The 16,158-nt window shown below is 65.0% G+C and overlaps 1 protein-coding gene across 13 annotated transcripts in view; it reads left to right on the top strand.

Annotated features, from left to right (window-relative positions):
- The window catches only part of RGS3 (regulator of G protein signaling 3), a 130,680-nt gene extending 116,382 nt beyond the window's left edge, over positions 1-14,298 (top strand). For 11 of the 13 annotated variants that reach the window (XM_075905326.1, XM_075905325.1, XM_075905327.1 and 8 more), the window contains 5 exons: positions 4,382-4,452; positions 10,156-10,251; positions 11,150-11,211; positions 11,820-11,986; positions 13,118-14,298. In XM_075905326.1, the coding sequence (XP_075761441.1) occupies positions 4,382-4,452; positions 10,156-10,251; positions 11,150-11,211; positions 11,820-11,986; positions 13,118-13,303 (582 nt within the window). In that variant the 3' untranslated portion in view covers positions 13,304-14,298. Of the gene's footprint in view, positions 1-4,381; positions 4,453-5,965; positions 6,328-7,404; positions 9,882-10,155; positions 10,252-11,149; positions 11,212-11,819; positions 11,987-13,117 lie in introns of those variants that run through there. The other 2 variants (XM_075905336.1, XM_075905337.1) reach the window with 2 other exon arrangements.
- Positions 14,299-16,158: the final 1,860 nt, after the last annotated feature.

Below are 16,158 nucleotides of genomic sequence, written 5' to 3'. Positions count from 1 at the left end.
ACCCCTTGTCCTCTGATTGCAGCCCCTCTCCTGCACCAGCCCAGGTACCTGCCCCTGGTTTGGGACCCCCAACCAGCTGGTTTGGGGTGGGGCTGAGGGGGCTGCAGGCTGGGGGGGGGGGAATGGGGTTTCCCCACTTTGCATTTGGGAGCTGTGGAGTGACGTGCCGGGTGGTTTATCCACTTCCTTGCTTGCGGCTGGCCAGGGGAACAGCCGCCCCGCCGCTTGCCGGCTGGCACTGCCTGCCCCGTGCGTCCCAGCCCTTCCTGGGGGACCTGCAGTGGCTCAGGCACTAGCTCCCTTCTACAGGGAGAACACAGCAGGGTGGGTGTGACGAGAGGTGGAAAGGTTCACCGGCTAACCAGTAAGTATACGCCTTACCGGCAGCATGGGAGCGGTTAACCGGAGGTGTGGGGGGCGGGTGTATTCGGCCCGGCCTGGCTGGAGCAGCCCCGCCCATGGTGCAATGCGGCGGGCTGGGCCAACCGCAGCGTGACGTGGGTGGGGGACTGTTCCAAGCCGGCCGGTGTCCCGTCCCCCTCACCGGTGAAGCACTTGAACTAGTTAAACATTGACCCAGGATTTGACATCCCTAGATGAGACCCATCTCTGGCATGAGCCTGACACTGCGGCCCCCACCGGGGAAGCCACCCGTCCTAGGGGTTCCGGGGCTCAGCCCGAGCGCTGCTGCTGGGGGTAACCTCTCCCTGTGTTGGGGTGTGCACAGGACACAGGCAGACACACTTTGTGGCAGCTTCTTTGGGGCCGTCTCCTGCCCAGTGCTGCCAACACGCCAAGCCCGTACCCTGCCTGTGGAGCGCCTGCCCTCTAGTGAGCATCCTAATGGTACTACTGCTGAGAACAGGGAACGCCTCTTGGACTACACTACCCAGAATCCTCCACAGCGGGGGGGGGGGGGTCTCTGCACATTGCTATCAGAACCTCAAGGTGTTTTCTTCCCCAAAGTTCCCTGATTGCCCTTTGAACCCTTCTGCTGCCCCGGGGCCCTCGCGCCCCCCTGCCTGCCGGGTGTTGGGATTCAGAGGCGGCTGGTTTAAGGCCATGTTTTGGGTGGGAGCGCCGGGCCGCATGGGACCCAGATTAGGTGACAGGCTGCCTTTGTCTCCACGCGGAAGTTGAGACTTGCCGACAATGGAAGGAAACGTTCCCAGGGCCGCGAGTCGCCTGGATGGCAGTCACTCGCCAGGGCCGTAGCAGAGGGCTGCATTGTTCGGGGCTGATAAACTCCGGAAGCGCAGAATGGAAGGAAGTCCCGGGGCTGGTGGGCTGGGGAGCACGTTCCCACGGTAGGGCCGGGGCGCTGGGAATCCTGGGAAGCCGCACTAGTCCTGCGTGGCGCTGGGGCTGAGTTGGCCTGGGACGCCAGAGAACGCTGCGGATGGTGCTGAGGCAGGGGGATCAGCCAGCCAGCCCCCCCGCCCCGGCCCTGGCGGGCACCTTTGGGGGGACTGCCCCTATGGCACAGCCTCCCTGTTTCAGCGCACACACGGGACAGCCTGCTTGTTGGGCACCGCTCTCAGGCCACATTCCCCGGGAGCTGCGTCTGTGGGAGGCCGAGCCAGGGCAATGGGGAGTGGGTAGAGGAGGGGCTGCGCTAGTATTGGCACAGGGGCTTCCACAAGGCAAGCCAGCAGTGCTGGGGCAGATCTGTGCCCACGGCCGGGAGGTGCCGTAGCCTGCTCCGAGACCACCGGCAGGGCTCAATGGGAGACTAGCTGCCCCTCTGCTGCCTGCAGCCCCGTTCACACTCCACCCCAAACCCTGCCCTCTCCTCCCTCAGCGCCTCCCCTCCCCCCTGCGCCCCGACTTCTCCAGCCCCTCCTCTCTGCCTCCTCCCCGGACTGCCAGGTGTCCGGCTTCCATTGAAAAGGGACCCTGGTGGCTCCGTTCAGCGCCAGGGGCCAGGCTGGTAAAAGTCCGGTTGGCACTGGACTGGCAGGCTCCTTCCCTGCCTCTGTGCAGTTCCCTGGAAACAGCAACGTGTCCCTGTGGCCCCTCGCCGGGTGCAGCTGGGGGTGAGGCTCAGCACGCTGTCCTCGCCGGAGCGCCCGCTCCTCTGCTCCCATTGGCCAGGGAGCACGGCCCAGGGAGCTGCAGGGGTGGGCCCTGCAGACTGAGGCAGTGCTCCGACCCCCCTGGCCTTGCCTCTGCCTCAGAGCCATAGAGAGATGCCGGCTGCTTCCCGGGACCCCCACCAAGGTAAGCGCGGCCTGCACCCCACCCCCTTGCCCCAGCGGTGTAGCCAGAAGGGCCCACTTGAGGCCCTGACTTCAGGTGCGTGGGCTGTCCTTGGGGGCAGGATTAACCCTTGGTGTCCCCACCCTGCTGCTGGGCTGGAACGCCCTGCTGGTGGGGGTGGGGAGTGGGCCTGGAAGCAAAGTACATGGGCCACTCTGGCACACCTGTGGCTACGCCCCTGCCTGCACCCAAATTCCCTCCCAGAGTCCATGTCCCCTTCTGCGCCCCAGCCCTGAGCCCCTCCCACACTCACGGCCTCCTGGAGCCTGCCCCATCCCTACCCCAGCGTGGAACCCCCCTGCACGTGAAACCTCCCAGCCCAGAGTATCCCAAACCCCATTCTTGGCCCCACTGCAGGGTCTTCCCGCTGACTGGAACTCGCATCTCCTGCCTGTATCCCAGCCTGGCGCCCCCTCCTGCACCCTAAACCCTTAATTCTAGCCGCAGCCCAGAGTCTGTACCCCCATCCCAGAGCCCCCTTCCACACTCAACCCGATTCCCCCCCCTTCCCAGCCCGGAGCCCCTCCTGCACCACAAGCCCCTCATCCCTGGCCCCACCTCAGAGCCCGGCCACATCCCTCCTCCTCTGCCCCTCCACAACTGCAGGGCGGAGGCGTGAGGAGGGCAGGGTGCGGCCGTGTGTCTGTCTCTCTCTCTGTCTCAGGGGCGACCAAGGGTTGGTGCCGCTTGGCTGGGGCAGCAGTTCCTTTCCTCAGCTAGTTCACTGCAACCTTTCCCCCCCCCCCCCCCCCCCCCCGATCCACAAATAGCCGAGCCAGGCCAGGGTGAGGCGCCGACCTCTCCAGGATGTAACAGGATTTCTGCAGCGGGATTCCTCAGCCTGGTGCCTCTGCAGCCGGGCCCCAGCAAATACAGACCCATCTCCGGGGCCAGTCCTGCTTCTGCTGAAGTCAGCAGGAGTTTTACCTCTGACACCAAGCGGGAGGGGGGCGGGGGGGGCGGTGACGTTCCAGTCTCTGAAGTCTCTCACCTCAGCCCCTCCCCTCCCAGTGGACTCCCTGTGCGGGGGCGGTGTTTGCATGTGTGTGAAATCCTGGGTCTGGCCTGCGCCCTAGCTGGACCCCCTACAAGCTGGGAGAGGGGTCAGCAGACCTGGTGTGTGTGTGCGGAGGGTGAGGCAGAGGGCTGTGGCAGGAGGCCTGTTGTCACAGCAAACCGAACATTCTTGCCCCATCCCTACTCCGAGGCCTCACCCTGTGCACCCTCATTCACGCTCGCCCCCCTTGGTCGCTTTCACCAGCCTGGAAGAGGGGGTTGGGGATGGGAGGGGAGAGGGCTCCAGCTGGAGGGGCGGGCTCTGGTGTGTGGCTGGGGCAGGGCTTGGGGTACAGGAGGGGAGGAGATGGAGGCGCCAGGTGGCACTTATGGCAAGTGGCTCCTGGGAACCAGCTGTGTCTCCTAGGCACAGACCTGGCCAGGAGCTGTGCACTGTCCTCTCCCATGGGTTGCTGTTCCCAGCCAATGGGAGCTCAGGGGGCGGTGCTCAGGGCAGAGGCAGTGGGCAGAGCTCCTGTGGCTGCCCCACGTCCAGGAGCCAAGTGGCACGTTGCCACCTCCTAGATCCTGCTGCTCCACCAGCCAGAGCCGCCAGGTTTCCAGTCCAAACCAGACACCTGGTAACCGAGGGTTGGGGGGCAGGTGCCTTGGGGGGGGAGGGAGCAGAGAGCTGTAGTGGGCAAGGGAAACCCCTATTCTGAGGTTTTGCCCCTTCCCAGACCAGTCAGTGGGGGCAGGGGCCTGGCATCCCCAGACCTGCTCCACCCCCAGCCGGCCTGTGGAACGGAGCCGGGAGGAAGCTGGCTGAGTCCTGGGGGGGACCAGCCCTGGGGGGGGGGGGGACACCATTTAAGCTGGGGCTGGCAGGATAACTTTCGCCACCCCTGCGGCGGCTAGGGCCCCGGCAGCCTGCACTGTTCTTCCCTCCCCAGCCAGACCTCTGCAGGCAAGGCTCCCTTTCCCCTGCCTGGCTAGAAGAGCCTCGCGCCCCTGGACTGCAGGCCCGGAGAGCCTTCCCAGTGGGCCCGGGAGGCAGGCAGCGCTGCCCAGCACGCAGGACGCCCCGGCCCCTTTCGCAGACGGTGTTTTTCTGTTTCCCCTGCAGCTCAGCGGCTCGGACGACTGCAGCTGTGAGGACGGGGACGAGGCCTCCTGCAAGAAAAGGAGCAAAAACTTGTAAGTCACCGTGCTGCGCGGGTGGAGCGCTGCCCCCGGAGGGGGAGACCTGCCTCCCCTCGGCTCTGCGCCCTCTGCCTCTGTCTGAAATAACAGGGCTGTGCTTGCTTGCCCCCGGGAACACCGGGCCACAGCAATCGGACTCACTGCAGATTGAGGATCCTAGACTCAGAGAAGACTAGGGCTGGAAGGGACCTCAGGAGGTCACCGGTCCAACCCCGCTGGAGCTGAGGTCTGGCTGGCCTCAAAGGAAACTGGGCTCCCCTCCCCCCGGTCTGGGAGGCAGCGTGCAGGGAAGGCCGACGTTAGGGGTTCCTGGGGCAGGCAGGATTCCCTGGGCTGCAGAGAAGTGGGGGTCACAAAGGGCATTTCTACTAGAGGGAAACTTCAGCCGGGGCCTCCTTCCTGCTGGCCCCTGCCGCGGGGAGGAGCAGAGACGCTTGCAGCAGCTGCTGCTGGTTAACTCCAGGCCCTGCTAAGGGCTCCCAGAAGCGAGTCCTCTGCCCGGCAGAAGAACCAGGCCAGGGAGGGAAGCAAAGCCGGATGGTTCTTTCTATCCGCTCAGAGTTGGTCTGTGCAGACCTTTGGCTGAGTCTAGACTGGGCTGAACCCTCCTCCCCCTTTCCTGGAGGTTGGCTGTAAGTGTGACACGCCCCTTGGCCACAGGTCTAGTCTGGCCATGTGCGGACAAACTCCAGTGTGGAGAGAAGCCCGGGAAGCACCTAAGTCCCTCACGGGTCCCAGCTGTGTGAAAACTGCCTCCCTGCTGAAAGCACAGATGTGGCCAGATGTGCACGTCCTAGCAGCAGGCCTGGCACATGGGCTCTGCCCTCCCTGGGCAGCCCACAAACCCTGGGGCTATGTCTACACTCGCGGCTTCTTGAGCGAGAAATATGCAAATGAGGCTAAGTGGGGAATAGCGCTGAGCCTCATTTGCATACCTAATGAGCTGCCATTTTTGCAGAAGAGGCTGTTGGGCCAGGAGCGGTCTACACGGGCCCTTCTTGCGCAAGAGAAACCCTCCTGCGCTACGTCACCACGCGGATTATTTTCAGGAAGACCCGCGCAGGAGGTCCCGTGTAGACCGCTCCTTCTGGTGCAACAGCCTCTTCTGCAAAAATGGCGGCTCATTAGGTATGCAAATGAGGCTATGCCCCCTTAGCCTCATTTGCATATTTTTCACACAAGAAGCGGCCAGTGTTGCCCTCGCCAGGGGCTATTCGCTGTCCGGCCGTGGGCGCAGGGTGAGGGCCGGCTGGAGAGCCCTGTGCTCCCGGCCCCAGGGGCGCCCTGGCCTGGTGCGAGGGGCGCAGCCGAGGGGGGGGGATAACCTGGGGGGGGGCGCCCCTTGCAGCCGCGCGCGGGGCCGAGCGGGGCTTGGGGCGCACGTGGCGCGGGGCCGCGCGGGGCTTGGGGCGCACGTGGCGCGGGGCCGCGCGGGGCTTGGGGCGCACGTGGCGCGGGGCCGCGCGGGGCTTGGGGCGCACGTGGCGCGGGGCCGCGCGGGGCTTGGGGCGCACGTGGCGCGGGGCCGCGCGGGGGCACTGTTGCCGCACGCGGCGCGGTCCCCGCGGGCTCCTGCTGCAGAGCCCGGCCCGGCCCGTCCCGCGCCGCTTGGCACCGGCTGGGCTGCGGTGGCGCGGGCCGGGGCGGGGCGGAGGGTTGCGGGGCGGCCGGAGCGCCTGGCCTCGCCCCGGGACGCGCCGCCCCCGCTTGGCTCGCGGGCCGCCGGGCCATGTGGAGTGTCTCGGGGGCCGGCAGCTGCGAGCGGGCTCTCCGCGCGCTCCCCCCGGCCAGCGCCCGCCCCCCGGCCGCCCACGGGCCCGGCCCCATGCACCGCTCCGTGGTGGACTTCTCGGAGAAGTACCTGGAAAGGTAGGCTGGCCGGGGGGGGCGGCTGGTCTGCGGGGGGGGTAGCTGGCCGGGGGGGGCGGCTGGTCTGCGGGGGGGGGGGGTAGCTGGTCGGGGGGGGGGGGGCTGGTCTGCGGGGGGGGGTAGCTGGTCGGGGGGGGCGGCTGGTCTGCAGGGGGGTAGCTGGCCGGGGGGGGCGGCTGGTTTGCAGGGGGGGGGGTAGCTGGCCGGGGGTGGGTGGCTGGTCTGCAGGGTGGGGGGTAGCTGGCCGGGGGTGGGTGGCTGGTCTGCAGGGTGGGGGGTAGCTGGCCCGGGGGGGTGGCTGGTCTGCAGGGGGGGGGGGTGGCTGGCCCGGGGGGGTGGCTGGTCTGCAGGGGGGGGTAGCTGGCCGGGGGTGGGTGGCTGGTCTGCAGGGGGGGGTAGCTGGCCGGGGGGGGCGGCTGGTCTGCAGGGGGGCAGCTGGCCGGGGGGGGGCGGCTGGTCTGCAGGGGGGGGCAGCTGGCCGGGGGGGGGCGGCTGGTCTGCGGGGGGGGGGGGGTAGCTGGTCGGGGGGGGCGGCTGGTCTGCAGGGGGGGTAGCTGGCCGGGGGGGGCGGCTGGTTTGCAGGGGGGGGGGGTAGCTGGCCGGGGGTGGGTGGCTGGTCTGCAGGGTGGGGGGTAGCTGGCCGGGGGTGGGTGGCTGGTCTGCAGGGTGGGGGGTAGCTGGCCGGGGGTGGGTGGCTGGTCTGCAGGGTGGGGGGTAGCTGGCCCGGGGGGGTGGCTGGTTTGCAGGGGGGGGGGTGGCTGGCCTGGGGGGGTGGCTGGTCTGCAGGGGGGGGTAGCTGGCCGGGGGTGGGTGGCTGGTCTGCGGGGGGGCGGCTGGTCTGCCGGGGGGGGAAATGGGGGGGTGGCTGGTCGGGGGGGGTGGCTGGCCCGCGGGGGGGGTGGCTGGTCTGCAGGGGGGGGGGTGGCTGGCCCGGGTGGGTGGGTGGGTGGCTGGTCTGCAGGGGGGGGCGGCTGGCCTGCAGGGGGGGCGGCTGGCCGGGGGGGGAGGGAGAGGGGGCAGGGGGGGCAGCTGGCCGGGGGGGGCGGAATTGTGATGCTGCTGGTTCTGGTCTGTGTGTGCGTGTGTGTGGTTGCTGGGGGCCGTGGGGGGCACGGGCACTGAGAGATGGGGTGAGGGGGCTGCTGTGAGGTGCTGAGATGCCCAGGCTGTGAGAATCGTGGTGGCAGGTCAGTTTCAGGCGTGCTGGCCTGTCATTCCCCAGGATAGCCAGGGCATGGCTGCTGCTAGGCCCTGGGGGGCTGACCAGAATCGCCGGCCCCAAACCCAAGGGAAGGGTTTTCTTACAAGCTGCCCTTTCTGCTGCTACTGGCCAGAAAGCGAGCTCTCCACTGAGGGCCGGGTCGCTCAGGTCGGTGGCTCTCGCCCACTGGTGCGGGACGGTCAGGGCTGGGGCTGTTGTTGGGTTGTGAGGAGGAGCAAGGCAAATGAAAGGACAGTCGTCTCTGGCAGTCAGTGCAGGTGGAATCGTGGCCGGTGGGCCGGAGCGCTAGCAAAGGGATGGGGAGCTGTCTGGGCTGCACGGTCTCAGGCAGGAGACACGGGGCTGTGTCTAGCAGAGCTTTGCCCTGTGCTGCTAGCTCGGCATTTGCATGTGCGCTCTCGCTCACGCCCAGAGCAGGCTCCCCTCCCGAGTGCCGGGCCCATGCAAGCTGCAGGGGCTGATTCTGCAGGGGAACAGCCGCTGAGTTGCTAAGTTAAGACCATGGCTACAGTTGTGGGTTGGAGCTAGGCAGGGCTGTGTGGCCCCCCTTGGAAACAGCCCTCGGGCGTTAGCATTCCTGCAGAGCCCTAATAGGAGACAGATGGCAGTTGAGGGCTAGATTCCTTCTTTGGGCCCTGCTTTCCCACGTCGCTTTCTGGCTGATCCCGGGCAACCGCCAGCCAGCCTCCGAGTCTCTGCCCAGCCGGAACCCCTGCAGCAAGGCACTGAGCCTCCACCCTCAGTGCAGCCAAGTATCCAAACAGGTGCCGGTCTTTAGGTGCTTGGCGCGGCCCTGTGCAGTCAGTGGAACGTCACAGGAGCCGACAGCCACGTGTGTACTTCCCTGCTTGCTGGAGGGGGCCCGAGGGCCCAGCCTCTTGCAGGGCTGAGTGTTAAACAACCTGCCGAGAGACGAGGGAGCCATGGGAGCGGTCCTTCTCTTCTGCTCCGTGGTGCCGAGCGTGGGGTTCTCTCCTCCATGGCCCGGCTGCCCTCGGCACCATAGTCTGAGCAGGGCGGCTCTGGGAGGAGGCCCTGTGCTCTGGCAGAGTGAGGGGAGGCTCAGAGCTGATGGGGGGGGGGGGGGGGGGCGCTGAGCAGAGCCCTCGGACAGAGCACACGGCCCTGGCTCCAGTCGCCCGCCCGCTCGCCTGTGTGCTCTGCCTGGGACACGGGCGTACCTTGCGCCGGGTCCTGCGGGCAGGCAGGTGACAGGGCGAGGGCTGGGGGAAGGGCCGCGAGAGCCTGTATCCCCCCCGCCCGCCGGGGCAGCCTTAGATTCTGCCCGAAGAATCCTTCCCTGAGCCATCCCAGGGGTCGGCTGTATGCCTGGGGCCTGCACTGGTGCCAGGTGACCGTGCTGGGGCTGTGCCGAGAGATGCAGCCCCCCAGCTCCATGAGTCCCCACGGGGCCGGGTGGGCTTGTCCCCTTCATGGGCCAGCCCTGGCGGCAGGGGGCCAAAGCCTGCCCAGCCCAAGGCCCTCGCGAACGATCCGGCCGTGCGTTGGTGTGAGTGGCAGCCAGGGTCCGCCCTGGCCTCACCAGGGCAGCGTGCGCAGCAGGATGGGCCTCTCCCCGGGGAGGTCACACAGCTGGCAGGCTTAGCTGATTTCCCTAGCAAGGCCAGCCCTGCCCCTCCCACCCGCCGCAGAGAGCCGGGCCCCAGGCTGCACCAAAGCCCCTTGGGGTGCAAGCTCCACGTCTCCGTCCCTGTCTCTGCCTGGGCTGGGTGCAGGGCCCTGTCGCTCCCGTTCGGCCCCTCTCTGGTCCTCCCCCGCCCCAGCATTCCTGAGGACGGCTGCTCTCTATAAATAGCTCCTCGTAAATCCCGGCCCGCCGGTTCCCTGCTCTGGCAAAGCCCCTGCTGCTGGACTGATTTTTTTCCACCTTCCTTTGGTTGCCCCAGCAACCCGCCGTGGAGCTGTCCGCAGGCGCTGCGGCCTGTGTGCAGCTGGAGCGCGGCCGCGCTGGCTGGCGCTGACGCCGCCCTGACTCACACATGCCTGTGTCGCTCCGTGGAGCCAGCGCAGCTCCTCCGGCCCGGCCCTCCCACTTCCTGACTTGCTGGCCCAGCGCGCAGCGCGGAGCAGGGAGGCAAAGCCGCCTCCGCCTCCGGCCAGGCTGATCGCTCGCTCGCCTGCTGCCCGGCCACGTCCCTCCGGGGCGCGCTGCCTGGGGTGGGGGACGCTGCCGGAGGCCGGGCTGACCGGCAGCCATGCCCTTCTTCCGAGACCTCTCCAAGCCCCAGGCCCTGGAGTTCCACGCCGACCTGCTGCTGGGCTTGGCACAGCCCCACCATGGGAGCCTGCAGCGCAGGCACACCATGAAAGAGTAGGTGGTGGGGCGCTGGGGGAGCCTGGGGCCAGCCAGCCGAGGGCCGCGCCTAGCCAGGCCTGCCCCGGGCTGCTCCGTCTGGCCCCTGCTCAGCCGGGGGGGCGCCTCTCCCGCTGGGCCCTAAAGTCCCTCTGCCTCTGGGTCAGTAGCCGCCCTCTGGCAGTGGGTTCTGCCGCCAGCTGCCTTGCGGGAGAACGTGGGGCCGTGCCCTGGGACCGTCTCCCCAGCAGAGCTGCCCGCCCCAGGCGCTGAAACCCGCTCTTCTCTCCAGGGCCAAAGACATGAAGAACCGCCTGGGGATATTCCGACGGCGAAACGAGTCTCCGGGAGGCAACCCCAAGCTGGACAAAGCAGTGAAATCCCTCAAGTAGGTCCTGGCGGCGGGAGGCACCGGGCTGCCAGAGCTGCTGTGGGGGGGGGGGGTGCCCATGGCGCTGGGATACCACTCGGTGCAGAGCTGGCCCAGGGTCGCCAGGACAACCAGCTGGGGGGGCAGGAACTGCCCTGCTGCCCCCATCCCAGGCCACAGCTGAGCGAAGCCCTCAGGGCCAGTGCGGAGCTGGCTACTCCCCTTCCCCCCGTGACAGCAGGGGACAGGCTTGGCCAGCAAAAGACACGGCTGTTAAGGCCCGCGTGGGCCGTTGTCCCCATCCCCTCTGAGCTCCTGCCTCACACAGGCCGGCGAACCTCCCCCAAGGCCTCCCGCTCCCCTGGCGAGGGGCTGAGCCACCGTGTGGCCTTCACAGAGGCTGCTGCACAGCTGCCCCCACGGGGCTGTGGCCCACCTGTCCGAAGCCACCGACTCACCCCAGGGTCCCATGGGCCCCGCCGGGCCGTGTGAAACGGCGCAGGGTCTGGACTCCTCTGGCCCCTTCCCTCGCGGGGGAGCCTGTCTGGGCCCAAGCCCTGGCTCCAGCGGCCTGGCCTCTGGTATCCTGGGCTCGGAGCTGGGAACTGGGCGGCCTCGCAGTGCCCAGCCTGGGCCACCAGCCTGCGCGAGACTCGTAGGGGTCCGGACTAGCCGCCGGAGCACTGCCTCTGTCTGCGGCTCTCCTGCCCCCCAGCAGCCCTTTGTCTGAGCCTCGGGCTGGGCAGAGGGGGCTGCCTAGCTCTGCCCTGCTCCCCACCGCCAGGGCCCCGAAAGTGCTGCCCGCCGGGGAGAAGCGGGGTCCCTTCGGCCCAGTGGGGCAGCAGAGGCAGGGTCTGATCCGGCCGGGAGCCCAGGCAGGGCTTTGCCTTTCCAGTGACAGCTCCTTCTGTTGCAGGCCCAGCCCGGAGGAAGCGCTCAAGTGGGGGGAATCTCTGGAGAGGCTGCTGCAGCACAAATGTAAGTGGCTGCTGCTCCTCCCCCGGGGCTGGAGCTGGGGCTGGGCTCCCCCGGCAGAGCAGGAGCCTCTCGGGTGTTGCGCTTCTCGCGTGCGACCCCCCCTGGGGGCTCCGGCGCTCGCTCCCCTCCCCCCTCCCCCCTCCAGTCCGTGGGGCTGTGTTCTCCAGGGACAGTGCTCCGCTTCCGGCTGAGGAGGTCTTCCTCGTGGGGGAAACAGCAGGGCTAGGAAGGTCACCTCCTCCGGGGCAGACTGGCTGGGCTGTGTCCCAGGGCAGGGGCTAGACTAGCCGGAGACGGGTTTCCCAGCTAGCTGGGGTTTCCGTGAACTCCCAGCAGCCACAGCCTTCCCGTCCCCAGGGGCACTTCAGGGGGCCAGGAGACATTACCGGGGTGTCTCAGCCCTTCCCCCAGTTCCGCAGCTGCAGCAGCATTTCCAGCTCCGAGTGGGGACCCCCGGCGGCGGGACTCGCCCATAGGCTGTCTCCCCCCGTATTTGTCTTCCCCAGAGGGGAGAGCTTGTTGGGAGAGGCTGGCGGGGGTGTCAGCGGGGTCCCAGTGGGTGGCTGGCTGCTGGGGCCTGGCAGTAGAGCTGGCTGTGCTCCCGGCAGATGGGCTTGCCGCCTTTCGGGCCTTCCTGCGGACGGAGTTCAGCGAGGAGAACTTGGAGTTCTGGCTGGCGTGCGAGGAATACAAGAAGATCAAATCCCAGTCCAAGATGGTGTCCAAGGCCAAGAAGGTCTTCGCCGAGTACATTGCTATCCAGTCCTGCAAAGAGGTACCGGGGGGCACTTGCCACACAGCCTGCTGCCCCGCTCGAGGCCCTGGCCGGTCTCTCTGCTGGCTGGGGTCCGTCATGCCAGCTGTCAGAATGGCAGAGCACAAGGTGGCTCTACCACGTGCTGAGGGCTGGAGAGGCCCCTTGGTGCTGCCCTGGAGATACTGGCCAGTGTCCCTTGCCAGCGCAAGGCCCCAGGGGCCGGGAATGGCCCGTCTGAGGCTGGCAGTTGGCTTCAGGCTGCCCAGGGACCCGAGCTCAGTTTGCCGATCCACATCCCGGCCGTCCAGACAGGCGGTTCCAAAACCATCCCTGATGCCAGTGCTGCTGAGTCAGCTTGTGGGGGTACCACCCCCCCCATGTTAGCCCCGCCTTGTTACCCGTCACGTGCTGGTGGGGGCTTCACCAAGGAGCAGCCTTTGGCCCTGTCCTACCAGGGCTGGAGGTGCCCTGGTGAAGCCCATTATGAACATGAGCAGCCAGGCCGTGTCAGCGCAAGCGTCCTGTCTGCCGAGGGAGGGCACAGAACCAGTACCCATCAAGTGATCCCTCTCATAGCCCGCTGCTGACGGAGGCTAGGGCACCGTCCTTGGCTAGCAGCCATTAACCAGTGGTGGGCAGCCTGCGGCCACTGCGGTTCTGCGTGTGGCCCCTGAGACAGTCGTTGACCCACACGCCGGGTTACCAGATTCTGCTGGCTTCCATCCGTGTCAGGGTTTTTCCGAGCGGTGTTACGAACGTGACCCTCGCTTGAAGCCCGCGAAGCGAGAGCCAGCCAGACCCAGCGCTGCTGCGGTCCCGTCGGCCCGCCCTGCGAATTCTAGGGACGCCAGCGCAGTTGGCAGACCCACCCTCGCCCAGGAGCCTGGCGTGGTTACGCCAGTCCTGTGGCCACTGAGATGGAGGTCACTCCTGCGGCCCGCTCACCGGCCTCGTTGCCCATCTCTGCATTAAGCAGGGACTGTTTGGTTCCCGGAGCCCGTCCCTAGTGTGTGCCCGGGTCTGTCCCTGCCAAAGCCCTTCCCAAGTGGGTGACGGTTCCCTTTGGAGCAGAGAATGAGCGCCAGGTGGGCCAGGCTGGGAAAGTCTGCTGGGCATGGCTTTAGGGGACTGTCCCTTGTTCCTCTGCAGGTGAACCTGGACTCCTACACGCGGGACCACACCAAAGAAAACCTGCAGACTGTCACCCGGAGCTGCTTCGACCTCGCTCAGAAACGGATCTATGGGCTCATGGAGAAGGACCCTTACCCCCGCTTCCTCCGCTCCGAGTTGTATTTAGACTTAATCCACCAGAAGAAATCCAGCCCCTCCCTGTAGAGCCCACGGACTCTGCCGGGGCAGCCTGGGAGCTGCCTGTTTACATGGAATGGACTGGAGCGATCTTCGGGGAGCTGGCCTTTCTGTGGGGGGCCGCCCGGGGAAGCCAGAGCTCTGGAACCAGCGGATGTGTGAAGAGGCAAAGGCAGAGAGCAAGAGGCCCGGGGGCTGGAGAGCCAAGCAGTCTGGTACTGTTGCATCGTACCCTCCTCAGGGCCTCCCCATCTCACTGGTACGACGCCCTTTGCCGAGGCTCAGGTGTGATTTTAGCCAGGAGGGAACTCCCACGAGACTACTGTGAAGTACTGGCCTGAGCTTCGTCTTTGGTTTTGGGGGGCAACAAGTGACCCTGAGTTAGGGGGCAGCGGGGCTTTGGGGTGGGTGGAAACCAAGAACCTGCTTCTTACCTCAGCAAGAGACACTCAACTGGACCAAACCCCTGTCAGTGGGGCTTCTGTGCTCCGCCCCGAAAGCCCTGCTGGGGGGCTACAATGGCACTTCTGAGCAGAAAAGCCAGTTCCTTCCCCAGGCCAACCACACTCCTCTCCATTTATTTATTGACCTCCCGTGTCGTCGCTGTATGATAGGAGCTCCCTGCGTCCTCTCTTTTCTTCATGTACAAGTGCAATATTTCCGCGCGTCTTGCTGGAGTCCCAGTGGAGTGGACAACCGCCTCTTCGACGAGCGTGTGCAACACTTTCTAACTCTGCGGGGTTTGACAAACTCTGTGCTCCTAGCAGCAGGCCGTTGGGAGCCCGTAGGTGTAAATATCGTTCCGTGACGACGGAGGGTTTGATTGTGCAGATACACAACCGTGTGAATCCGACACTCTCACGACTCTGGATAAACCATATGGTGGTCTGGGAACTTAGTGCTGGATCTGACCAGACAGAATGTCTTGGGTCTACGTGCCCAGTTTACAATACAAAGCATCTCGGCAGCGAACACAAACATATTGAGGTCGTGGCTATAGTGTAAATAAAAGGAGAATATCATTTCTGGTACCTGTCTTTTCTTCATGCTTTCTGTCTTTAAACAGCTGGTCAGTGAAACACGAATGAGGACAACGAACCCAGCCTGCCCTCTTTGCCCAAACAAGGGCTCCAAAGCCAGCTTGGCTGTTTCCTCAAGCATGACTTTCCTCCTAGAAGAACCCACGAATGTTTCCCCCTGAAGGAAAGTCAGCAAAAAATCTCGTTCTGTCAGACTCAGCCTCTTTTCCTGAGGTGTGAAAAATTCAGCCCCTGCAGGCTGAGAATTTTGCACTTGGGTGTGGCCATATGGGACCAATCGACCACTGCTTGGTGTGGCCTAAAGGACTCCTCTAGCTCCAGATTTAGGCTGTGTCTACGCTACAAAGAAAAGTTGGAAAAGAAACTGCAATTTGCGTATCTTTTTCCGCTTTTCTTTTGGAAGAGGCTTTTCCAAAATTTGGCACATCTACACGGCGCCAAATTTTGGAAAAACCTCCTCTTTCGGCACATCCCGTCTTCCTCGACAAGGTTTACAGGGATGGCGAAAACGTGTCCGCTTTTCTCAAACTGTTCGGAAAAGTGGACACGTTCCTTGGACATGGCGCAGCTTTTCTGGGATGCTGGAGGTATTCCGGAAAAGAGCTGCACTGTGTACGTAACCTTGTCTCTTGTAAAGAGACAAGATATTCCTTCCGACCCCAGAGGCATTAAGGCCGTTTCCATGACTTTTTGAACACCAAACGACTCCCCTGCAGTGTTTGTAAGCCAAGCATTGCAGGGCCTGAGCCTGGGAAAGTGGAAACAACCAACTGTCCAAGGGGATTAGAGTTTTCATTATCCAGGGAAGAACCAGCCGTGAACAAGCAGCACCGACAATGACAGGTAAATGCGACTGGTTTGAAGCTTTGTCTGTGCTGGTCTGAAGGTTTATTCCCCCCACTGCTAAGAGACTGTGTTGGAAAGTTTGTTTTTTAATTGCAGTTTTTCTTTGGTCTCAGCCGGTCCGTTCCATTCCTTGTTTGGAAGGTTTTGTTAGAACTCGAGTTCGCTACAGATCATTCCAGAATTCTTTAATTCAGTTCAGTGCGCATCTGTCTGTACAGGGTCTCAAACTCACAGCCCGGGAGCCATCTACAGCCTGAGCAGTTTCACCATCTGACCTGGGAATCCCTGCAGCCCAAGGGGTGTATGTCCATCCATGGCCCCCAAAACCTCCCCTTTCAACCCCCACCTTGTCCTCTGCTCCCCTCCCCCCATTGCACCCTTACCCCAAGGGACATGGCTTAGGGGATTACCAGGCAGGGGGCAGCAGAAGGCGTTGTGATCCCCACACTTCCTGCTTCCCCACAGGACTCCTGGGCTGGACTGTGAAGTTGCTTGGGCTGAGGTCGGCCTGTGGGCTGGGAGTTGGAGACCCCTGGTCTAATAGCTCTGCAGTAGCTCGGCCGGAGGCTCTGGTCTTGAGACAGGAATGGCTCGGTGGAATTCACTGGGCCGTGCTGTGCCGGAGGCCCGACAGGATGATCTCATGGTCCCTTGTGGCCGTAACGGCTATACATCCCCAGGCTCTGTCACAATCCCGCGCAGGTCTAGTCTCTCACCGCGACCACGCTGTGAAGCTGGCGTCTGCGTTCATTCAGTGATGCCCCATTTTATCTTCCAGTCGTGTGCAGCTTCACATGGCCCATGTGTTCTGGGCTCCAGCCAGGGGCCAGGTGCTGCACAAACAGCAGGCAGTCTCCGCATTGACAAGCTAAACAGCCCAGCCTGGCCTTATCAGTTAATCCTCATGACCACACGCAGCACACCCCCTTTGTTGCCTCTGTATCCGAGGCAGCAGCGGGGAGGTGGGAGCCGGTGCCTGTAGGGAGCCGGCTTCTA

The sequence above is a fragment of the Pelodiscus sinensis genome, chromosome 22 (genome assembly GCF_049634645.1).
Source record: "Pelodiscus sinensis isolate JC-2024 chromosome 22, ASM4963464v1, whole genome shotgun sequence".
Classification (NCBI taxonomy): domain Eukaryota; kingdom Metazoa; phylum Chordata; order Testudines; family Trionychidae; genus Pelodiscus; species Pelodiscus sinensis.
Note: the sequence above shows the minus strand (reverse complement) of the source record. Positions and strands in the feature narration are given on the sequence as shown.